Genomic DNA, 25,791 nt, shown 5'->3' with positions numbered 1-25,791 from the left:
TCTTTAAATACATGAGTTAGCATTGCTTAGTAGCGCAACGTGTTTCAGAAATCATCTAAGATAAGTACATGAGTTTTACACTATATCACTGTGCATTTTTTTGTGTAGTCTGCTTTATCAATTCTATTGTCATGTCAACAGTCTGTTAATGCTTCGAGAGAATTACTAAGCATTTTGGCAGCTAGCGCATATGCATATGTATAATGATACAGAGACAAGCTTGCTGAACTTTAAATGGAAACAGGTTTAATTTTGTATCACATTCTAACGAAGCTACAGCAAGTACTGTATTTTGTACAGCAGCAGCAGCAGTATGGATAACAAATTCAGATAGCAATGGAGCGGATATCAACAGACGTTGCGTGGGCTAAAATTAGCTGCTGCTATTGAGTGAGAGGAGTTTGTGCCGGCTAATGAGTGATCATGCAATGTGAAATATATCATGATTAAATCGCCCCTTTGCCTCTGGGTCTTCAGCTGCCACATAACCGCATGTTTGAAACATTGTTTTAGAAAAACATTTTACCTCTTCTGAGATTAATCATGTGAAAAAGTTGTTGTTGTTGTTGTTGTTGTTGTTGTTGTTGTGGGGAAAACACACTTCAAATGTATATGTGAAAAGAGTTTTAATAAAACAACCCTTGATTGCATTGTTTAACCTCAACCTTGTTTCACAATTTTTAAATTTTAAAGCATAATGTTTTACATGGTTTTCAGAGACCTTTTGTGATAATATTTTACTGTGTCTGAATACTACGTTTTAATTTTTAAAGATCTGCATCACTTTAAAGTTTTATGTGAAAGTGTTACATGTGTGTGAAAAACTGTTTACCTCCCACGTTTCATGTTTTTAAAGTTTAAAGCACATAGTTTTAAACAATGATCAAACAGTGGAACATATAAATTCCCCCCAGTGGGGGAGGTAGATGATGCTATCAAAGAGTGAATAAATCAATAAGTTAATGAACAAAAAAAGTTAATTTAATTTATAAACATTATTTTGTTTAATTATTTTACTACCATTTAAATGTATACCTCTGCACACGTCTATCCTCCGATGTTGGGGGGCAGGTTATTTGGGCGGATACTGGGTGTGGTGTCGCACACCGATCTATTCTCATTCTACTTTCGCTGGTGAGTGAAGATGTATTGCATGGAGCAGTGTAAGAGATATTTTTGCTAAAAACTAAACAAAACTTTAGCAGCAAATTGCAATGTTAATGTCACGAATCCTGTCAGTTCCGGACTACATTTCCCATCATCCCCCCTGTCAATCACATGCACTCACTCCACCTATCACCTGTTGCCACATCCACCCTAGCACACCACACTGATCACCACACCCAGCTGCAGCTCATTATCAGGACTATAAAGGACTCACACTCACACCACCAGTTTGCGAAGTCTTGATTACCCAGTGTGTCATTTCTGAGCGTTTCCTTGTTTCCTGTCTGCCTGTGTTTGATCTTGCCTGTTCCTGTTTATTGACCCGTTGCTGCCTGTCCTGACTCTTGCCTTGTATACTGTTCTGTGAATGTTATCTGCCTGCCTCTATCTACTGCCTGTACCCTGACTACGACTCTGCCTGTCCCTTGCTGTTCCTGTTTGCTCCTGATTGACCCTTGCCTGTACGACCACTCTTACTTCTAATAAAACGCTGCAATTGGATCCCTGCCTGAGTCCCGCTACGTAACAGTTAAAATGTTTTGCTTGAAACTATTCATCTTTTTAACAATGTTTTAAATTTGTTTTAAATGTTTGAACATTTGACTTTTTGGTTTTTAATATTTTTAATGCAATTGAAATGCTTTCTCTAACTTGTTTTTACTTTTTCTGGTAACCTCTTTAAAATATCTTTTAAGCCTTTGTGTTTTAAACAGTACACTTTATTTTTGTCTTAAAAAAAAAAAATTACAAATGTGGAAACAACTTTCTTTAATAAAAACATCCCTTGACTCCCTAATGTTTGTCACTGTCACCCAATACATTGTTTCACATTTTAAAATTTTAAAGCATAATGTTTTACATGTTTTTTTTTTTTTTTATAAACACATTTCGACAAACCGTGGAGAGAGGATGTCTTTCATGGAAGAGTTATTTTTGTTAAACTATTTTTAATATTAGTAAATTGTAGTGTTACAAATGTTTTGCTTGAAAACCCATCTGTCTTTTAACAACTATTGTTTGATATACTTAATGCTAATGCACTTGTTTGATACTTTTTGTTAAAATCTTGTTTAATTATTTAACTTCTATTTAAATATACACATCTGTACGAGTCTATCTTTTGGTGTTGAGGGGCATGTTAGGGGGCGGCTGACGTCACTGTTGGGGGGGCGTGTTGGGGGCGGAGACTTTGGAGCGATTTCACAGGCCGTTCTGACTTCATTCTGCATTTGACAGCGAGTCCCGGATGTCCGTAAGAAATATTTTTTGCTAAAACAAAACTTTAACAGTAAATTGCAGTGTTAGAAATGTTTTACTTGAAAACCCATTTGTCTTTTCAAAAAAAAATTTTGTGTGAAAGATATCATCCAACTTGTTTTACATTTTTCTGATAACGTTTAAAATGTCTGTGTTTTAATTGTACATTTCATTAATATCTCTTAAAAACATTCAAATATGTGAAAAACAAAACTTTCTTTAATAAAAACAGCCCTTGAATAACCTTGTCTGTCACCCTGATACACTGTTTTGCATTTTAAAGTTTTAAGCATCGTTTTTGAATACTTTTTGATTGTTTTCAAACATTTTCAAGTCCAAAACACAGTCATAAATTCCTTTGTGGAATCCACTCTTGTCTCTTCATTGGAACTGCCAGTCGGACACCCTCTCCTACAAACAACGCAAACCTGACTGTCAAGTGCCCACAATGAGAAGCGTCTACCAGATCCTTGCTAGCCAATATGATCCCCTTGGCTATATTGTACCATTCACCACTCGAGCTAAGGTCATAGTACAAAAGTTGTGGGACAAAAGGAGGGAGTGGTATGACCCACAGCTTCCAGAGGACCTACTAGCCACTTGGAAACACTAGGAGAGCGAGTTGGAAGACCTGCAACACATCACTTTGCCCAGGTGTTTTTGCAGCAATGATCTAGACTGCTCTACTAGTATTAGGCAGCTTCACATCTTTTGTGATGCCACAGAGAAGGTCTAAGGCTCTGTGGCTTACTTAAGAACAGAGAGCCCTCAAGGTAAAGTGGAGGTGGCCTTTGTAACCGCTAGATCCCGTGTCGCCCCCAAAAAACAACAGAGCATTCCTCGTCATGAGCTGTGTGCAGCACTCACAGGGGCACAGCTAGCTAAAGTCCTGAAAGCTGAGCTAACTTTACCACTCAGTAGCATCACTCTGAGGTCTGACTCCACTACAATACAGACCTGGCTTTTATCAGATTTTTGCTGCTTTAATATTTTTTTTTTGTGGGGACCAGAGTAACAGAGAACCAGGACTTAACTGAATCTGATACTTGGCGCTATGGAAAGCCGAGCAACAACCTAGTGGATGCCATTATAAGAGGAAAGTCTTTGAATCTCACCAAAGACAACCAATGGTACCAAGGTCCAGCTTTCCTCAGACAGACACCAACCAGCTGGCCAGAGATGCCACCATTAGCCCACGTAACCCAAGACAGTGAGCTGAAAAGGTCATCCTTCTGTGGACTGGCAACATCTGCTTTGTCATTACCAGATCCTCATTAATTTCATCCTCATTTCAATTTTTTTTAAAGGCCCTCATACAATCTTCAAATGAGAGCTCACATGTGTATGTATTTTATATATATATATATATATATATATATACAGTGGGTACGGAAAGTATTCAGACCCCCTTAAATTTTTCACTCTTTGTTATATTGCAGCCATTTGCTAAAATCATTTGTTCATTTTTTTTCCTCATTAATGTACACACAGCACCCCATATTGACAGAAAAACACAGAATTGTTGACATTTTTGCAGATTTGTTAAAAAAGATAAACTGAAATATCACATGGTCCTAAGTATTCAGACCCTTTGCTCAGTATTTAGTAGAAGCACCCTTTTGATCTAATACAGCCATGAGTCTTTTTGTTTTTCACACCTGGATTTCTGGTCCTCTGCCATTCCTCCTTGCAGATCCTCTCCAGTTCTGTCAGGTTGGATGGTAAATGTTGTTGGACAGCCATTTTTAGGTCTCTCCAGAGATGCTCAATTGGGTTTAAGTCAGGGCTCTGGCTGGGCCATTCAAGAACAGTCACGGAGTTGTGAAGCCACTCCTTCGTTATTTTAGCTGTGTGCTTAGGGTCATTGTCTTGTTGGAAGGTAAACCTTCGGCCCAGTTTGAGGTCCTGAGCACTCTGGAGAAGGTTTTTGTCCAGGATATCCCTGTACCACGATTGCAACCAGTCGTCCGGTCCCTGTAGCTGAAAAACACCCCCACAGCATGATGCTTGCTCCACCATGTTTCACTGTTGGGACTGTATTGGACAGGTGATGAGCAGTGCTGGTTTTCTCCACACATACCGCTTAGAATTAAGGCCAAAAAGTTCTATCTTGGTCTCATCAGACCAGAGAATCTTATTTCTCACCATCTTGGAGTCCTTCAGGTGTTTTTTAGCAAACTCCATGTGGTCTTTCATGTGTCTTGCACTGAGGAGAGGCTTCCGTCTGGCCACTCTGCCATAAAGCCCCGACTGGTGGAGGGCTGCAGTGATGGTTGACTTTCTACAACTTTCTCCCATCCCCCGACTGCATCTCTGGAGCTCAGCCACAGTGATCTTTGGGTTCTTCTTTACCTCTCTCACCAAGGCTCTTCTCCCCCAATAGCTCAGTTTAGCTGGACAGCCAGCTCTAGGAGCTCTTAGGAACCTTAAGTGCAGCAGAATTTTTTTTTGTAACCTTGGCCAGATCTGTGCCTTGCCACAATTCTGTCTCTGAGCTCTTCAGGCAGTTCCTTTGACCTCATGATTCTCATTTGCTCTGACATGCACTGTGAGCTGTAAGGTATAGACAGGTGTGTGGCTTTCCTAATCAAGTCCAATCAGTATAATCAAACACAGCTGGACTCAAATGAAAGTGTAGAACCATCTCAAGGATGATCAGAAGAAATGGACAGCACCTGAGTTAAATATATGAGTGTCACAGCAAAGGGTCTGAATACTTAGGACCATGTGATATTTCAGTTTTTCTTTTTTTAAAAATCTGCAAAAATGTCAACAATTCTGTGTTTTTCTGTCAATATGGGGTGCTGTGTGTACATTAATGAGGAAAAAGAAAATGAACTTAAATGATTTTAGCAAATGGCTGCAATATAACAAAGAGTGAAAAATTTAAGGGGGTCTGAATACTTTCCGTACCCACTGTGTGATTGATATATATATATATATATATATATATATATATATATATATATATATATATATATATATATATATATATGTGTGTGTTTTATTATAGTTATTACAGTTAAAATTTTGTCAGAATTTTGTCAGAATAATGATTTGAGATGAGAAAGTCCAAAAGTCATTAGTTAGTTTTATATATTAATACCAATGTAGTACAGAATTACAGATAATTATGACTTGGTGTTTTTGTTGTCTGACTGTATATAATCCCCAGTGCATTTCCGTCTCTTTTTTTTCCTTTGTTCTTTTCAGTCATGTGATACGATTCATAACCCTAGTGCAGTGATTTTTACTGCAAACTTTACTGTATTGTTATGCCAAATAACATGAGACACCATTTATTATCATTTTTGCCCATTCATTGTTTTATTTATATTTCAATATCCAGGAATATATAGCCTACTGATGCACAGTGCAACAACTCACTTGTTCATGTGTAAATGTGATTGCGGACAGGCAGTTTAATCAAACAAATGACCAATCTAATTTGTGTTTGCACTGCAGTTCTTGCAAATATTTGCTTGTCTCTCCGATATATACATTTTTTTTTTTTTTTCTTTTTTTTTTTTTAACTGTAACGGTATCACTTTACAATAAGGTTAGTTTTAAACATTGGTTAACTACATTAGTTAAAATGAACTAATAATGAACTGCACTTTTACAGCATTTATTAATTTTTGTTAATGTTAATTTCAACATTTACTAACACATTATTAAAATCAAAAGTTGTATTTAACATTAGTTAATGCACTGTGAACTAACATGTACAAACAATGAACAGCTGGATTTTTATTAACCAATACTAAAAAAGATGAACAATTACTAACAAATGTATTGCTCATTGTTAGTTCATATTAGTTAATACATTAATTACTTTTTTTGTGTTGTCCCATAAATCCTTGACTATGGACTGCATATGTATTACTTCTCTGACTCAGACTATTATGTTAGCTCCTTCTTGTAGGATTCTGCACAGTCTTTATAAAGAACATTCTGACGGAAACTTTTGAGCAGTGATATGCACAGACAAGTACAAAATCACAACACACTGTATGCAGGGGATAGTCAAATGCACAAACCTAAAGCAAAGCTTTTTCTGATCTAAAAAAAAAGAAAATCTATTAGTAGAAATGAAGAGTAGTGATCTCACCATGCATTAACACTGAAGCATTTGACCAGCCAGTAAAACATACCCCTGTTGAAAAAAACAGCATATGCTGGATAGGTATGTTTTGCAGCATGGAAGCTGGTTTGAGCTGTTTTATGCTAGTCCTTAGCTGGTTTAAGCTGGTCAAGTGCTGGTCCTAAGCTGGTCCTGAACTGGAGCTAGTTGCTTAGGACCAGCTCATGACCAGCTCAAAGCAGCATATGCTGGTTTTTTCAACAGTGACATGTTGGAACATAAAATTGGTTATACATTGCCTAAAACAACTGTTGAAATAACCTGATTCAGATAAATGCATATAAATAGAACAATACCAGGCTTGTTCATCACAAAAGCAACAGGAGCTTGATAGTAATGAGTTTGGTACCATCTCTGTCCTCTGATCCTGATCAGATATAAAGCTGATATGTATTTAAAAAGTGACTGCATATTTGGTGTATTTTACATCAAAAATGGAGATACACATATCTACATTAAGTCATTAAATATTACATTGCAGCAATAACAATAATCCTATTGGTGTTTCAAACACATAGCAGTAAACAGCACCACTGGATTAAAATACTTACAGCCACCAATAATATAGCTAGATGTAGTGGGCGGGGCTTGAGCTACATAAAACCTTTACGAATCTAGATTTGAATCAAGCACAGTTTATTTCTGTCCAAATCATGGCCAAATTAAATAAATTTTCAGGAAATGGATCACAAAACATTTCATCATCTTTTGATAGAACTGAAACTGAAACTAAAAATGTTGCTAGGTTGCACAAAACCTGTGTCTGATTTCAATTTAATTAGAAATAAATCAACTCATCTCTTCCAATTAGTCTTTTTTCCAAAAGAAATGTTGTGGAGTGACTTTTGCTTGACTTTTCTACTTTTCTTCTAAGTTGTTTGCACTTATTTCCATCCATGCATTTTATATTCAAGAAAAAAAAAAAAACATTTTGTTGATTGTTTATTATCTATGTGTAATAACTATTTTTGACTAAACATAATATAATGCACTGATAACATGCTTCAGTATGTTTATAGATTACATGCTATGCTGGAGTTTACGTGATATTTCTCTTTGGTCAAAGACTACAGATCAGCCTCTCAGCCTCATTCTTTGTGGTGTTCATGGTTGGATGGTGAGCTCAGTCTCTCCATACACCTGTCTGAGAGCAGCGCAGTCTAGACTGGCCATCAGCTTAGTAGAGCCGGCCCGGCGGGGACTAAATGTCTCCGTCCACGTTATAGAGGTGCCTGGAGCAATCAGACTGAAAAACACATCACACACACGTCACAATGACACAAAACATGCAGTACAGATAGATTTTTATTTTTATTTTTTATTTTTTATGTAATGGTGTCGGTCTGACAGTGTTCACCTGTACTGCTTGTATTTTAAGGCCATGATTCCAGGACCCTCCATACGCAGATCCACATTCTCCAGATTGAACTTAAACGAGTTAGTGAACTCAACAGACACATACATTTCCTCGCTCACTCTTGGAGAACCGGTCACCTACAGAGAAACATTGTAAAGAGTCAAGAGAGAAAAAAGAAGAGAGACATGAATGAGTCTCTAATCTACCAGTTGAGGGCAGCAGATTAATTTACATTCAGTTATCAAAAGCAACTTTCAAAGTCCATTCAAACTTTTTTTTTTTTTTTTCAGTTTGTGTGTTCCCTATGTGAAACTTAAAATCTCAGTAGTACCTCAAGTGTGTTTTAGGTCAAAGGGGTTTGTCTCCCCCCCCCCAAAAAACAAATTAAATTTAAATGTAATTTAATACCAGACATAATACAGTTTAATATGATTAAACTTATAATATTATCAAACTTATTACATTTATTTTGTTTTTATATTTATATTTTATATTTAAGTTTAATAATACATTTAACATTATTAAGTCTGGTGTTTAATTAATTTGTTTAAACATTTTTTGTCCACTAAAACTCTTTAACCTAAAATATTTACTTGAAGTACCCCCTTTTTAAGTGAATATTTTAATAATAAACAGCACATTCACGTTCAGAGTTCTGTAATGTAGATCAGTGGTCACATGACATGCATGTAGACAATTTAAAAAAATAAAGTATTTAGTTTTCTTTTTATGAAAACGAAATACTTTTCTTTCAGTTCCCTCATCAATGCCAGTTTGTGATACCCTAGATCTAATGTAAAGGAGAGGTACAGTAATAGAGGTGTACAAAGTCTGACCTTCACAATGAGTTTGGGGTTGTGCATTGTGATGACTTTCATCGCTGTTATGATCTGTCGCGTCTCTTTAATCTTTCCTGTAGCGATGAAGTAGATGTTTCCCTGTTCCACCAGTTTGTGCATGTAGTCCTCACTGCGCACCAACACTTTCTCCTCCTTACCTATCGCCAGCAGGGGGAGCATTTAATGCACGAGTATTGATACAACAATCATATTATACTGTCTCCTGGGGCTGGGTTGACAATATAAATTTCTTGATTTTAATCAAATCTCATTATTATACTGATTATAATTTCTAAAATCCCAAGAAATGACCTCAAAGTCTCGGCTTTTAAATTCTGTCAATTGTAATTTGTATTACTAAATTTAGAGTTGTAGCGTCTCAGTTCAAGCAGTACGTGAACCAATGATCTTTTCCTCTTTACTAGTTACAGCATGAAATAAACATGAACGAATCAGTCAAGTGTTCAACAACTTGTGAACAATATATAAGGTAACGTTACATTTACCTCAGAAAAGCCATCCAAATTTCATAAACTTGATAGTTCTCTCAGTGTTCAACCGTGGAAATCCAACTTGTGAACAATATACCAGGTAGGCTAACATTAGATTTACCTCAGAAAAGCCGTTCAAAGTCCATAAACTCGATAGTTCACTGTAAAAAAATTGCTGAGTTAGAAACAACCCAAGTTGGGTTGAAAATGGACAAACCCAGCAATTGGGTAGTTTTAACCCAGCTAATGGGTTGTTTGCTCAACCTGGTGGGTAGTTTTATTTTACTCAAGTACTGTTTAAAATTTACTGTATTGTTTGCTTAAAATTAACCCAAAATTAATTTTAATATGTTTAATAAATGAACATTTATTAATAAGTTTAATGAATAATAATTAAACAATAAACATTTATTAAATTGCTTAGTGATTACATCTAGACATCTAGTGGATTTTTTTGGCATAACTTACATACCTCAATCAGATGGTAGAGATAGCTCAATCAGCTTGAGTTAAATTAGGTACTCCTCTCAATGAAATATAGTGACTCAATGTGCTCAACCATTTGGTCGAGCGGGCAGTTAAAGGGTTAATAAATGTTCACCATTTGATTTTTATTGCTGCCTCTAGCAATTATGATTTTTCATTTCCAATCTTTTGGGTTCATTTTAAGACAGCCATATAGCAATTTTCAAACAATAGTTGGGTTAAATAAAACTGCCCAGGATGTTGGGCAAACATTTAACCCAACCGTTGGGTTTGTCAACTTGGGTTGAGTGTTAGCTAGAAAAAAAGCACTCTAGAGAGAAGCGTTTTGCTAAATATATGCACTATATTACATATTCATTATATATATTTTACTTCTTTTAGCTCTTCATAATGTAATGTATGTTTGTAAAAATCATTTAAAAGGAAGTTTTGACAGCCACTGTGTAAATGTTTATATTTCAAACATAATTATGTCATTATTACTATAACGTTATTACTACTATAACGATTTTAAATGTTTGTATACAAATCAGGTCCCAGACAGCAACATTGTGTGCCCCAGATCTGGCCCACATCTGGTACATGTGGATTACACGCGGACCAGATGTGGGCCGGATCTGTGCCGAAAATATGTTGCTGTCAGGGGTGTTAATTTTAACTTTAAAAATTGTTAATGTACCAAATGACAGGATTCCCGATATAGTTTACAGCATTAGTTGTTTTTTTTCTTCTTTGATATGTACTGTAAAACTGATTAATATCCAAATGAATCAATATCAAAATGAGATCTGAATTGCAAACTTGTGAGTCAAAATTGAATCAAGAAATTTGTGCACCCAGCCCTACTCTCTCCTCCATTTACTCACTCTGCTGTGGCTCCAGTTTGACTTTGGGTGTATTAAACACAACCTCAGCACTCGGGACTCCGGTATAATACACCACAGTCCCGGTGACGTACACGTCTGCAGTGCGCCGCTGGTCGCTGTGGTTGTTAAACTGCAGTGTCACGTTAAAGTTGTCCCCTACACGAACATCCAGACTAAGAATCTCCATATCTACATCACCCTTAGAAAGAGAGGATTTCTCCCTCTGACAGCCGAACTCCTCTGCCTTCTCCAGCACAGTGCGCTCCTCTGGGGTCCCTGAGGAAATAAAGCTCTAAAATTGAAGTCGATCCTGGTTAGCTGGCATTTATAACCAAGAACAACTTCTCTCACCTTCAGGAAACTTGTATTGATTGGTGATGTCTCGACGTCCACCGTGCAGCACGGCTTTGGTCAGCACCATGCGGCCCACGTGAGTTTGATTCACCTTCACTACGTCCAAAGTGCCATCTTTATGTCTACGATAAAAGACCACATCACTGTTCACCTGCAGGAACAGTAATACAGTGATTGCAGTGGTTCCCCAAGGGTTAAAAGCAAAAAGACTCAAGATTTCACATTGTTTGCATTACCTCAGCGAACACAAAAGGGGCATCAAACGGGTAGCAGATCTGGCCGTTTTTAATGGCAGCTACTGATGCAGGTCCACACCTGAACATACCTGACAGAAGAACAACCTCAATAACATCACAGAACAGCAAACTGATACAGTGTTTTTTGTGTGTATGTCCTACCATCGCTTGTCTCCTGTGGCGTAGCATCCACAACCTGCCACCCTCCAAAGCCAGAAGGCAGATCGGGTCTCGCCATGTAGCACTCGTTCCAGCAATGATAATTCCTGCAGATGAAGATAAAGCAAGTCATCTACTGCATAACAAGTAGTCTTTGAGCAGCAGGGTCAGAGATTTACGTGGCCTTGGGATCAAAATACCACCAAAATGAACAAAAAATGCTCCTCAAATTCAGGTAAAAAAAAGCCAGTGTACAAATTAAAGTGAAATGAAATTAGTGAAAAGTGTCAATTGCAGCATTACATTTAGATCTACTCACACTGCATCACAATGCAGGGCGTAATCATTATTACAATATCAATATTATGCAATTGTGTAAATACATGTGTGCCACTTATAAAACATTTGATCCAAAACAACGACAGTTCTTATTTCTTCCCTGCCAAATGTGTTACCATGACATGTTGTATGTAATTTTAATTCACTATAATATTTTAGCTCATATTTAGTAAAAAAAAAAAATAAAAAAATTAAAGAGCACAAACCAGATAGAATCCTTGGTGCGATTCCGGTCCAGTTTTCCGTTTTCATCCAGAATGATGTCCATCTTCAAGTTTCCGTCATTGTCGTGGGCAGAGAAGAAGTTCGTCACGACCCTGCTGGGGATCCCAAGACAACGCAAGACTGTTGGGAGGAAGGAGATAAATCTTATTACACAGCTCTCTGAAATGCTCAGTTCTGATTGGCAGGTTGCAACAACCCGAAGTCAGTTATTTGCAGTGTTGGAGGTAATGCATTACAAATAACTTGAGTTACATAATCAGATTACTTTTTTCAAGTAACTAGTAAAGTAATGCATTACTTTTTTAATTTACAACAAAATATCTAAGTTACTTTTTCAAATAGGCTAAGTAACACAAGTTACTTTGTTTTCACATTTATTGACTGACAGCTCTCCTGTCCCCATGTTGAGAGAAATAAAGTGCAGAGGTGTTGTGTGCGCTGTGTGTACGTGATGGTTATTTTAGTTCTACGCTAAATGTGAATATGCATGTACTCATCTCACTTGCACGAAAACATTCAGTATTCCTCAAAATTAATAAAAAACAGTGAAATGCAAATATAAATAAATAAATAAATACACAAATATACTTTATGTATTTAATCTCACTTTATTAACAAATGTCTTTGTGGCTGACCTTCAGTGATTCAATTCAACCATACTAATAAGCAAAAAGTACTTAGAAATAAGACTGTTGAACTTATACTTATTTAATCCAGAATAGCAGCACAGCTGAAAAGTTTGTTTGAGCTATGCCCTCTACTGTACAGGTGTAAATATGCATTTCCTTCAGCCTGAGGCTTATTTATTTCACTTTTGGTGTGAAAGGGGCTTTACATTAACCAAAAACATAACTTTTTTTGTTGTTATTAACCCTCTGGTGCTGTTCGTTTGGGGTCGACACTCGTGCTGTTCAGGGTCTCTGGAGACCCAGGGAACAAAATGTAATTTTGTAACAAAATAATTATTTATTTTTTTAACAAATGCAATTTTATTCAGTTTGTCAATGTTTTTACTCAACATTTGTGGAGTTTTTGGAGAATTTATGATATTTTTTTACATTTATATAAATAATTAAATTTTTATACAAAAACAGCTTTTTATGTAAAATTCACTTTATAAAAGACCCACATTTTTAACTTTCATTCATAGGGATAACATGGATAATTTGACATGGTTTAGTGTAAGATTTTTGCCCATCTTTTGGAAAATGCAGTTTTAAAAGTAAAAAAAAAAAAAAAAAAAAAAGCATCACTTTATCCAGTAAATGGCCTGCTATTTGTGCTATTTGACTAACTGAAAGACATCTTTCACATTTTTTTTTTTTTTTTTTTTTGCAGTTGGATTTATAGCTACATATTAAAATTTACTTTTTGTCAAAGTTTTGCATTTTTTTGTACTGAAAAAAATAAATCAGTTATATTACATATTGAGTACAAATACATGACATAAACATCAAAATGCAATTAACTGAACAGCAATAAAAAATGAGCAAATAAAGCACATGGATCATTTTGCATTGTGGATGTTTTAAAGTGTGCCACTTCATTTCTGTCTGTGTGTTCTGCATTGTTTCTGATTTTGAGGATGAATTTTGTCCATTTTCTAAGCTGTGGACACATGTAATATAACATTATTGAAAAACTGATTTCCTTCAGTACAAAAAATGTTAAACTTTGACAAAAAAAATATATTGTTATAATTCTGATTTCATAATATTTAGATATGAATACAATGATGTCTTTCAGTCAGTCAAATAGCACATAGCAAATAGTGGAGCTCTGCCGCCATCTACTGGATAAAGTGACAATTTGTTTACTTTTAAAACTGCATTTTCCAAAAGACGGGCAAAAATCTTACACTAAACCAAGTCGAATTATCCATGTTATCCCCACGAATGAAAGTTAGAAATGTGGGTCTTTTATAAAGTGAATTTTACATAAAAAGCTGTTTTTGCATAAAAACCTATTAAAAAAATATTTTTTAATTTCTTAATATAAATTTAAAATATATTATAAATCCTCCAAAACTGCATAAATGTTGAGTAAAAACATTAATAAACAGAGTAAAACTAAATTTGTTTAAAATAAAAACAAACAATTATTTTGTTACAAATTAAATTTTTTTTGCCCTCTTCCTTCAGAGACCCTGAACAGCAGGATTGTTACTTTTTTTTTCACACTAACATAAAAACAGATATCATTCCGATTAATTTTTTTATTTGTAGATCTAGAAAGTGTTGACAGCTGTACAAAGTCTCATGCCATTTGGACAAAGAGAACATTTTTTTGAAATTTCAGAAATCATCAGCACCAGAGGGTTAAAAAACAAACAAGCAAGCCTAGCCCAGATGAGGAAAAAGTAACACAAAAGTAATGTAACGCATTACTTTTCATAAAAAGTAACTAGGTAACGCAATTAGTTGCTTTTTTAGGGAGTAACTCAATTTTGTAATGCATTACTTTTAAAAGTAACTATCCCAACACTGATTATTTACCAATAATGACCATTGTCAAAAGCAACATCTTATAACAGATCATTCATCCGGGTATTTGAGGGCAGCGCTTCTTTCACGTCTCTTGTATCACACCACGGAGGAGGGACACATTCTCTCTCCTTTCATTTAAACACAAACTCAGTTATTGACTGTATTTACTGTAATATGAAACTGGAGAACTTTAGTATTAATAGTAGGAAATATTGTTGAAGTGTTCAATAAAAATTAAGCTTCAGGAACACCATCCTAACCTTAAAAAAAATTCTGCTAACATTAAGAAAACTGGACTGGATTTTGGACTGGAAAATTTTGCTAGCTGGGAAAGTAGGATAATGTACATCCAGCTGGATGTTATTGCAAAATAAACCCCTTCAAAGTCAAACGAGACCTGATCACCCTGTCAAGGTTTATTTTGCAATAACAACCAGCTAGATGTACATTATGCTGTACATATAGACCAACGATCATGTGACCTATGAATTAATGACTTGTCCTGGTGAAGTGAGCTCTCACAGGAGTTGAAGACGGCAGCATAGACCCAGCACTGGGCATAGCAGACCGGTGTTCCCTTGGTGTTTAAGTAGTCCAGGAGGATCTCCACGCTGCCGGTCCAGGACGTCGGCGGGACGCCGTATGTGTAATCTCCACTCCAGTTTCCCACCAACACACCGTCATCATCACGGGAGTTCAGCTGGTTTGAGCCACGGAAAAGGCAAGGTCAACAATAAGTTCATGAAAGTTGAAAAAGATTTGTTGTTTGACCAATAGCACACATAATAATAAACATTTTTAGTATTAAGAGCTTCAATGTTCAAAAGTTACTTGTATTTTTGTTTTGTTTTTCGAAAAAGTCTCTTCTGTTCACCAAGGCTGCATTTATTTGATCAAAAATGCAGCAAAAACAGTAATGTTGTGAAGTATTATTTCAAATGAAAATAATTATTTTCTATTGTAATATATTTTAAAATTATGTAATTTATTCCTGTGATGGTAAAGCTGAATTTTCAGCATCATTACTCCAGTCTTCAGTGTCACATGACCTTTCAGAAATCATAACAATATGATGAATTGCTGCTCAAGAAACATTTCTGATTATTATCGATGTTGAAAACATTGTGGAAATTGTGATATATTTTCTTCAGGGTTCTTTGATGAATAGAAGGTTTAAAAGAACATAATTTATTTGAAACAGAAACATTATAAATGTCTTTACTGTCACTTTTGATCGATGTAATGTATCCCTGCTGAATAAAAGTATTATTTTTCTGTCAAAATATGACAGTTCAATGCTTTACCATTAGCTATGAGCATTTATAATATAGACCAAATTTGGCACAGCAAAGCTCAGTTCCTCATAAGATGGTAAACAATAAGGGAAGAGGATCAATGAGTGTTTTGTAAACTCTAGCAGCAGTTCTCTGGTTCAAGTCTCTCAGTTTCTCACCATGGCTGAGGCGACGCGGGTCACTTTAATGACGTCACCACGGTTGGTCAGCGGCATATCTGCTTTATCCATAATGTACAGACAGGCATCCAGGACACCAAACTCAAACTACAAAACAAACAAAATACAGAATATTGCAATTTTTCTGTTTATAAACATAATATTATTACAGCCTTTATTTATAATTAACAAGGATGCACAATATCCCTTTGTCAAAATATTCCTTTGTAGCTTTGTTAAAAATTTAAAATACTAATATCTATTAACAATATAAATTGTAATCAATTTTTGACAATTTTACAATAAATATTCATCATACTGTACATTATAAAGTTGTGATTGCATAAATTAACTTTTTAAAAAAAAATTTATTAGTAAATGTTAAGATTAACATTAACTGTGATTAATAAATGCTGTAGAAGTATTGTTTATTCTTAGTTCATGTTAACTAATGGTAACAAACAAAACCTTATTGTGTTAGCAGAATTTAATTTAATCAATTATTGTCCATAACATTAAACTAATTATTGGTTTATCAATATTGGTTAATATTGTAATAAAAGTGCATGCATAATAATAAATATCTGTTATGTCTATTTTTCACAAAGATTAAATTGGTCCCAAGTCAAGTTTAATAAATTATGTAGGACACATTAAAGCAGGCAGTCATTTATTCTTGAACATTAGACAAAAGTGTGCAATTAAACACATTAAACATTTAAAGAACATAAAGAAGCTGCAGCAAATGTGATGCACACCTGTCCATAGTTCCAGGCACGTTCGGACACATCGTCATATGCTCCATGATAGATGATCCCCAGCTCGTTCATAACACACTCTTCACGCTCCTCCTCATCATCCAAGAACACAGGATCAGCTTTGAAAGAAACATCAGTTATCATGGCTCAGGCTCACATCTTCTTTTTTTCACATGCACCAAATTTAAATGTGTACTGAAACACCAAAAAGAGAGCCTATTTAATATGGGTTCTTCTCCAGAAAGAAAGAAATTTAAAACCTGATGACCACGGGTTAAAAATGATGTATACGTCCGTGCTTGGGTCCCTCCTGGTCCTGCGGATGCCGTAGGGCGTCACCACACCGATATATATCATGTACTTTCCCACAATGCACTCTGGTGAGGGTGTGATGCCCATCGTGACAACCTTGTCGCTAGTCTCTATGACCCGACCCTTCCAAATACTCTGTCGCTCCGCAGTGGGGAAGACGGGAATGTAGGTGCCCTTGCTGTATTGAGGACTTGGTCCTAGTGCACAATGACAACAGATCACAGTAAGATATTTAATATTAAGAGCTTCATTATTGTGGACAAATGGCAAAGTCTGTCCTGACCCAACTAGGTTTGCTCAAAATGTTTGCCTGTCTAAGGAAAGGGGGGGGAGGGCATTTTCCAGTAAATAGCACATTGCATAACTAGTCATCTATTTGACTTCCTTCAGGTCGTGTGCTCAGTTTCCTTAAATATCAGTGCCAGTGTGCAAATATCTGGATGTGTTAAATATTATCAAGAAAAAAAGAGAAGTGCACAAGGTTTTGCCACCAAAGGGAAGTGCGCCAACGAGAAGGGAAAGTGATGATGGTGCTCAGAAGTTGCAGAACAATGGCATCTCTTGTGAAATTTCAATGTCAAATATATGCAGAAAATGCACAGTGAATTACATTTATTGCTGTGCTGGACAATTTGCCTCTTTAAATAATTATTAGGTATTGCAAAAGGGGGAAACTGATCATTTAAGTAGAAGGAAGCTTAAAAAAACATTTATGCTCTTAAAGGATTAGTTCACTTTGAAATGAAAATTACCCCATGCTTTACTCACACTCAAGCCATCCTAGTTGTATATGACTATCTTCGTTCTGATGAACCCAATCAGAGATATATTAATAAATATCCTGATGCATCCGAGCTTTATAATGGCAGTGAGCGGGATCCATGAGTATGAGCTGAAGAAAGATGATGGAAGCACTTTCTTCAGCTCATACTCGTTGGTATCGTTCACTGCCATTATAAAGCTCGGATGCGTCAGGATATTTATTAATACAACTCAGATTATGTTCATCAGAAAGAAAATAGTCATATACACATAGGATGGCTTGAGGGGTGAGTAAAGCTTAAGGTAATTTTCATTTCAAAGTGAACTAATCCTTTAAAAATAAAGGTTCCAAAAGGGGGTTTTCACAGCGATGCTATAGAAGAAACTTTTTTTTTTCTTAGTGTGAAGAACATTATTTTACAATATTTTAATTACTCCAATAAAAGTATTTAAACCAGTGGTTGGGTTTGTCCATATTTGACCCAAACATGGGTTGAAACAACCCAGGATTTTTAGAATGTCATAAAATATTTATCCAATAAAATATAAGCATTTTCAATATTTTCCATATTACTTGAGAAAAAGTACAAAGGTAATTGTTTTTTAATAATAAACCAATTCATTGGGTTCAATGGAAAGATTCAGCTCGTTCATCTTCTTGGGTATCGGGTGGCGATTTATTTACTTCGAAAAAGCAAGGAACGACATGTTTTTATGAAATGGTGTAAAAAGTATGATATTATGCTTTGGAATGTACTGAAGTAAAAGTTTCCCAAAAGAAACAGCTACAGCTACTTGAAATTTCGAAACATAATGAAGTAAAAATACTTCATTACTGTCCACGTCTGGGCAAAAGACTTGTAAAAAAATGTTCATTTCAGACTTTTCAGCCTCAAATTCACCTGAATTCTTTGAAGACTCACCTATGGCAAACTCAACTGCAAACTTGTCTTCAGCCGGTTTGTAGGGCCGATCGAAGGTGATCTTGATCTGGAACTCTTGAGCCCGACGCACAATGAGGAAGTCGCTGGAGTACAGGTGCGTGTGGTGCTCTTGTTTATTGACCTCTTGAGGTCGTTTGAGCACATCGACATCACAGATATCAAGAAACTCTGAAGAACAGAAACAGGACTGTCAACACATTACAGGCTCAGCCATAAATGAGCCTTTTTTACAATAAAAAACCCTCTGCAAAAACAGTGGCATGACACTCTCACATAGGATGTCTTCCATCTCTTTATCTCTGGGGGTTTTAAAGGAAGAGGATGACAAAAAAAAAAGTCAAGATGTTACAAGATAAAAGTGTTGCGTTTCCTGCAATAAATGTTATCACTGGGACAAGAGCTCAACTGGTAAATATGGAGGAAATGGTCTTTTCAGCTGAGGGCTTTTGATTAGATAAAATATGGGTCACTCTGAAGAAATGGTGCCAAGTGTGTCTGCATAATTATTACTGATAAAATGAATTAGATGCCAAACTCAGACAGTTTTTAAATTTTTGTGCATGTAATGCAAACCAGTCTTTTAAATGTTTGTTTATATCAGCCAATTTTTTTATATCAGATTATTATATATCAGTTTATATCAGAATTTATATGATGATGGGACATTTTCCCCTTTAAAGATAATGTCCAGTGTTATTTTAATATTATTTATATACTATATATTAATATTTTATTATATTCTTATATTTATTTTGGTTTAAGTTTTAGTAATTTTGTTATGTTTTTTATTGATTTATTTATCATTTTTCTTTTGTTTTTTTGTAAATTGTTTATTTCAGCTTTATTCCAGGTTTTAGTTAACAATAACACACATTGATAATGGCATGATCATATTGATAAAAAGACATCATATTTAAGTGAGTGACATCACTTGTTTAAAATAAAGTTTCTATTACAGTATTGACCTTGTCTAACTCAATAGTTCTCTGATTTGGGACAAAATAGAGAAAAATTTTACACAGACAAAAATGGCAAGAATATTGATACTGATACAGTGGCATGAAAAAGTATGTGAACCACTTGCAGAATCTGTGAAAATGTGAATAATTTTAATAAAATAAGTGAGATCATACAAAATGCATGTTATTTTTTATTTAGTACGGTCCTGAGTAAGATATTTTACATAAAAGATGTTTGCATTTAGTTCACAAGACAAAACAATAGCTGAATTTATTAAAATAACCCCATTCAATAGTTTGTGAACCCTTGATTCTCAATACTGTGTGTGGTTACCTGATGATCCACGACTGTTTTTATGTTTTGTGATGGTTGTTCATGAGTCTCTTGTTTGTTCTGAGCAGTTAAACTGAGCTCTGTTCTTCAGAAAAATCCTCCAGGTCTTGCAGAAATTTCAGTTTTCAAGAATTTTTGCATATTTTAACCCTTTCCAGCAGTGACTGAATGATTTTGAGATCCGTCTTTTCACACTGAGGAGAATTGAGGGACTCAAACTCAACTATTAAAAAAGGTTCAAACATTCACTGATGCTCCAGAAGAAAATACAATGCATTAAGAGCTGGGGGGTGAAAACTTTTGAACAGGATGAAGATTTCACAATTTTTCTTATTATATTTAAATATCGTTGTTTTTCATTTAGTACTGCCCTTCGGAAGCAACACAAGATACTTGCATGTTTCCCGGAAGAAACATTAAGTACAATTTACCTTGATATTTAAATTCAAAAGTTTTCACCCCCCCAACTCTTAATGCGTCTTGTTTCCTTCTGGAGCATCAGTGAATGTTTGAACCTTTTTTAATAGTTGAGTTTGAGTCCCTCAATTGTCCTCAGTGTGAAAAGATGGATCTCAAAATCCTACAGTCACTGCTGGAAAGGGTTCAAATATGCAAAAAATCCTTGAAAACTGAAGAATCTGCAGGAGCTGGAGGATTTTTCTGAAGAACAGAGCTCAGTTTAACTGCTCAGGACAAACAAGGGACTCATGAACAACCATCACAAAACAAAAAAACAGTTGTGGATCATCAGGTAACCACACACAGTATTGAGATTCAATGGTTCACAAACTTTTGAATGGGGCCATTTTAATAAATTCAGCTATTGTTTTGTCTCGTGAACTAAACGCAAACATCTTTTATGTAAAATATCTTACTCAGGACAGTACTAAATAAAAAATCACATGCATTTTGTATGATCTCACTTATTTTATTAAAATTACTCACATTTTCACAGATTCTGCAAGTGGTTCACATACTTTTTCATGCCACTGTATATGACATTGTATTGCAATAACAATTGCTTGCCTGCCTATTCAACCTTAAAACATTCTGAATATGTGATTTTTTTAAAAGCCACACCATATATAAGAGATACTACCAGAATTTACTCTAAATACATCTTACTATGACAAGATTGAAATATTCTAGCACTTTAAAGTTACCATGAAATCAAAATGGAAATGTTTTTTTTTTTTTTTTTTGGAATATTGCAGTTTATTATGAATGATTTATCTGCACACATCATTGTTTTTAAAATGTATGTGCCTCTTAATCTTTAATCTAAATATCTTGCCCTCCCTCTTTCAGCGACATCTCTTCTCTGATGTGTTTGCTGGCGTGAGGGCGGGGCAACCTGTTACTCACATGAGATCCACCAATAGCAAACCACCACAACCACCCAATCAATTCCTAATAGACAAAAAGTTCCGCCCAACATTTTTTCCTGTTCGAGAAGCCGATGAAAAGTACAGATTTTCTGATTCTCACCCTTGAGTGGTGGTGGTCCTCTGGGCAGTAACATGAAGGGCTCAAACTCCTCCACTTTCCCCTCTTGTTGATTAGAGCTGATTTTGGCTCCTGCACTGCGACCACGGTGGGACACGCGTTTGGGGCGAACGGCAGGTGTGGCGGCGGGGGCCGGGTTCTCTCGAGCCTCTTGATCAGCCATGGCAGGTACTGGTGTTGTTGCCACTTAAACTGCTGCGGTTGAGATACTAAACTCAGAAAAAAACATATACAAGTCAACTGCACACATTGCATACATACAAAGATAAACTCAAAGCATGTGCTGCAGCACAGTTTTATTGCAGGATTTGGCCTTTATTCCTTTCATTTATTGCAGCATATGAAAAGTCCAATGTAGAAACATAAGCTAGACTAATGAGTAAGATGCAGTTTGTTTTTTCTCTCTTTCTGTCATTCTTAGAACAAGTGGCAATACATTACAATAAGGTTTTGTTCATTAACATTAGTTAACTGTAATAGTTGAACTAACAATGAACAGTACTTCTACAGTATTTATTAATCTTAGTCAATGATAATTTTATATTTACTAATACAAAATCGTTGTATTTGTTAACAATAGTTAATGCACTGTGAACAACAAATATTAATAAATGGTTTGAAAAATATATTGCTCATTGTTAGTTCATGTTAGCTAACGCATTAACTAACCTTAAATGAGACCTTATTTTAAAGTGTTACTGAAAAAGCATCTGCTTTTGCATCTGCATCTGGTTTTGTCCTTTATTTTCAAATTTAGAAACTTCTAAAAAAAACTTTAAAAAAACTATTAAACTTGTGGAAATAACAAATTGACTTGTTAAAAAAAAAATTAAAAATAATCTAAACCAGATTTTTATTTTTTTATTTATTGTACATTTACGTCATCATGAAACGGAAGTTGCACTAGTCTTTTTTTCCCTATTGTGATGTATATCTGAGTGAAATTGCTTCTTGAACAAGAATAAATGTAGGGCAGGGCTTGATTTTGTCCATAATTAATTGATTGGAAGGGTGAGGTTTGCTATTGGTGGATCTCATGTGATTGACAGGTTCCTTCATGCCAGTAAACACTTCATCAGAGATGTTGCTGTAAGAGGGAGGGGGAAGTTTTTTTGATAAAGATTACGAGGCACAATATATTTTTATTTATTTATTTTTTTTAAATATGTGCATAGACAAGTCATTTATAATAAATACTGCTGCAATATTCCACAAAAAAATAAATAAATAAGAATTGTCAATTTTGATTTCATGGTGACTTTAAGAACACAAACATACGGGACTAAGTACAGTGTGAGTTTTTATATCACACCTTGTGATTCCCTCTTTGGTGCTGTTAATGCTTCTGAAGGGAGAATGAAGGGAGAGAAAAAAAAATAACTGGCAGGCAGAATTTTCTCATCTAATAGCCTATTCCTGCATTTCCTGGCATTTAAATGTGGAAAACTTATTTTTATGATAGGCTGCACAATGGCTGCTTTTACACTGTCAAAATATGCCACCACAAACACACAAACACCTGTGTGATGATGGATTACATAAACTGGGCGTCTCCTTGAATGAGGTGTGAAGTTTGAGGAGATGTTTGGCCCGCTGAACCCCACCAGAGCCGTGAACAGTGAAGTCTCTGTTCACTTCTAAACCACTTAAAGTCACTGCTGTATGGAAGTAAATCAGTAGCAAAACACGAGAGGTTGCTGATTTGAATGTGAGAACTTGTCGTATTAATATTTGTATTTGTAAACTGAAATTTACACTCACAGCCCTGATGTAAAACGCTGAATGTTTCGATTTGCACACGCAGACAACAATCAAAACACCCGTGTTACGAAGTTGTAGTTGCAGATTAATAGTTACAAATATGTGTAAAATGGCATTCACATAAACAAAATGACAGACACAAATGTGTGAGACATATTTACTTTTACACTTTACTTCAGTTTCGCTGTACAGCTTCAAGTCGCCGCTTACAACCTCTCAGATCTGGCAGTACAAGTTCAATTCCTGGCGCTTTGACTTTTGCTACTCTTTTTGCGATATTCCTGTAGCAAAACTGACTTGAGCACTTGAAAGCAGAAGTGAGAGAGCAGAACGGGGGTGGGGGGTGAAGGCGTTTTATTGGTCGATGCCTGACCAATGGACAACGCCATCCAGTGCGACTTGGCATGCGGAAAGAAATAATTGCATATGTATGAGACAATATTTTCATTAAAATATCATTAGTTTTAGCAGGTTTTTAATGTTACAGTAAAAGAGTAGTAAAGTTTTGCACCACCAAAACAGCGCGATCTGCTCTATGTAGTGACGTCATTGCATACAAAAATGTCCCATTTCATTGGCCGATGATATTTGTGATTAATGATATTTTAATTATATTTTAATTTGAATGAAAACAGGGATTTACCCTACTCAATGGTTTTAGGCCTTTTTCAGTCGAATTTAGCTGTTTTATTGAGCGTTTACTCATTTTGAGCCTGTTTTTTTTAAACATTAACCATCTGTAACGTCATATCCAATCAGATTTCTTTTCACCCATATCCCCCACGCCCACCATGCACGCACATACACACATTTGACTTTAAAACACACAAACCCGCTGTTTTGTTGGTCCAAAACTTTACTACTCTTTTACTGTAACATTAAAAACCTGCTAAAACTAATGATATTTTAATGAAAATATTGTCTCATACATATGCAATTATTTCTTTCCGCATGCCAAGTCGCACTGGATGGCGTTGTTCATTGGTCAGGCATCGACCAATAAAACGCCTTCACCCCCCACCCCTGTTCTGCTCTCTCACTTCTGCTTTCAAGTGCTCAAGTCAGTTTTGCTACAGGAATATCGCAAAAAGAGTAGCAAAAGTCAAAGCGTCAGGAATTGAACTTGTACTGCCAGATCTGAGAGGTTGTAAGCGGCGACTTGAAGCTGTACAGCGAAACTGAAGTAAAGTGTAAAAGTAAATATGTCTCACACATTTGTGTCTGTCATTTTGTTTATGTGAATGCCATTTTACACATTTGTAACTATTAATCTGCAACTACAACTTCGTAACACGGGTGTTTTGATTGTTGTCTGCGTGTGCAAATCGAAACATTCAGCGTTTCACATCAGGGCTGTGAGTGTAAATTTCAGTTTACAAATACAAATATTAATACGACAAGTTCTCACATTCAAATCAGCAACCTCTCGTGTTTTGCTACTGATTTACTTCCATACTGCTGAACACAGGGCGAGGCATCTTGGCAAGGTAAACTAAACAGGAACAGCTGATTTTTAAAAAAAAGATTTGTCAAGATTTTTTTTCTGAGGTTACCACGAAGATATAAAACAGATGGTGGAAAACATTAAAATAGTTACATTTTGCAAACTACACAGAAAATTGGTTCTGCATGTAAACACTCACAGAATTACTTTCACAAACACATACACAAAATGCAAACACAAACCTGCACTAAAATCCAAAATATAAATACATTAATCACTTAAAATATCTTCAAAATTAAAACATTATCTTTAAAGACAATAACTTGTCCTTTGCAAGTATCCAATTATTGCAATTATATGTGCATGTTATTCACAAAAAAAAAGGAGGTAATTGGATTATTGCAAATATACTCTACTTTTTAAAAAAATAATATGCATGAAACTGAACAAAAGTGACAGTTAATACCTTTATAATGCTACAAAAGATTTTTATTTCAAATCTATCGCTTTTGAACTTTCTATGTATTCAAGAATACATTGAGCAGCACAACTTTCCAACACTGATAATAATAATAAATGTTTGTGACACTGAAGACTGGAAAATTGATGATTAAAATTTAGATTTGATCACAGGAATGAATTACATTTTAAAAGATATTCACATATAAAAAGATATTCACATGTTTTTATTATTAAACATGTCAAAGCATACTAACCTGGTTTATGTTTAGGTAGAAAGGTGGCACTGGTCTGCAGACACTGCAAGCTGGAGTCTGGGATCACATCAGGATGACTTCTGCCTTCACTTTTATATGGGGCTGGAATAATAGTGTGTGTCTGAAAACTCACGGTGGGTGTGTCTATTTATGCAGATTAGCATGACATTATAAAAGCAGAGGGTGTGTGTAGTGTATGTGTGAGATTAGAGTTGAAGTGCAAACTACTGTGTGTGTGAGTTTGTGTGACTTGTAGCGACCAGAATTGCGACCAAATAAAGATACAAGTGTGAAATGTGAAATGTCTTTTGGCACCGACTCGAGACTCTTATAATCAAATGTGATGCCAAAAATATTAAAAGTTTTATTTTTTGCAAAACTTGCAAGCTCTATATTGCTGTGCAAAGACAACAACTTTTAATACAAATTTAAATTT

At 35.4% G+C, this 25,791-nt stretch overlaps 1 protein-coding gene across 1 annotated transcript; it reads right to left on the bottom strand.

The window, feature by feature from the left end:
- Window positions 1–7,407: 7,407 nt before the first annotated feature.
- f13a1b (coagulation factor XIII, A1 polypeptide b) lies at window positions 7,408–25,457 on the bottom strand. Its single transcript, XM_048184684.1, has 15 exons — window positions 25,356–25,457; window positions 21,417–21,643; window positions 18,615–18,803; window positions 16,878–17,126; window positions 16,618–16,736; window positions 15,860–15,967; window positions 14,929–15,106; window positions 11,902–12,040; window positions 11,360–11,463; window positions 11,198–11,286; window positions 10,959–11,112; window positions 10,608–10,883; window positions 8,762–8,922; window positions 7,926–8,062; window positions 7,408–7,814 (listed from the first exon to the last, which is right to left on the bottom strand). Exons 2-15 carry the CDS (start codon window positions 21,595–21,597, stop codon window positions 7,673–7,675), a joined length of 2,226 nt encoding a protein of 741 aa, XP_048040641.1. The 5' UTR covers window positions 21,598–21,643; window positions 25,356–25,457; the 3' UTR covers window positions 7,408–7,672.
- Window positions 25,458–25,791: the final 334 nt, after the last annotated feature.

Source organism: Megalobrama amblycephala, linkage group LG3 (genome assembly GCF_018812025.1).
Source record: "Megalobrama amblycephala isolate DHTTF-2021 linkage group LG3, ASM1881202v1, whole genome shotgun sequence".
NCBI lineage: Eukaryota > Metazoa > Chordata > Actinopteri > Cypriniformes > Xenocyprididae > Megalobrama > Megalobrama amblycephala.
This window is presented reverse-complemented; position numbering and strand designations above follow the sequence as displayed.

Excerpts from the sequence above, each read along its gene's own strand:
- f13a1b (XM_048184684.1), bottom strand. The coding sequence starts at position 21,597 with ATGGCTGATCAAGAGGCTCGAGAGAACCCGGCCCCCGCCGCCACACCT. Across the intron at positions 15,107-15,859 it reads CCCGCGTCGCCTCAGCCATG|CTGAACTCCCGTGATGATGA; the intron begins GTGAGAAACTGA and ends GGCTCAAACCAG. Across the intron at positions 10,884-10,958 it reads TCAATACAAGTTTCCTGAAG|GGACCCCAGAGGAGCGCACT; the intron begins GTGAGAGAAGTT and ends TTATTTCCTCAG.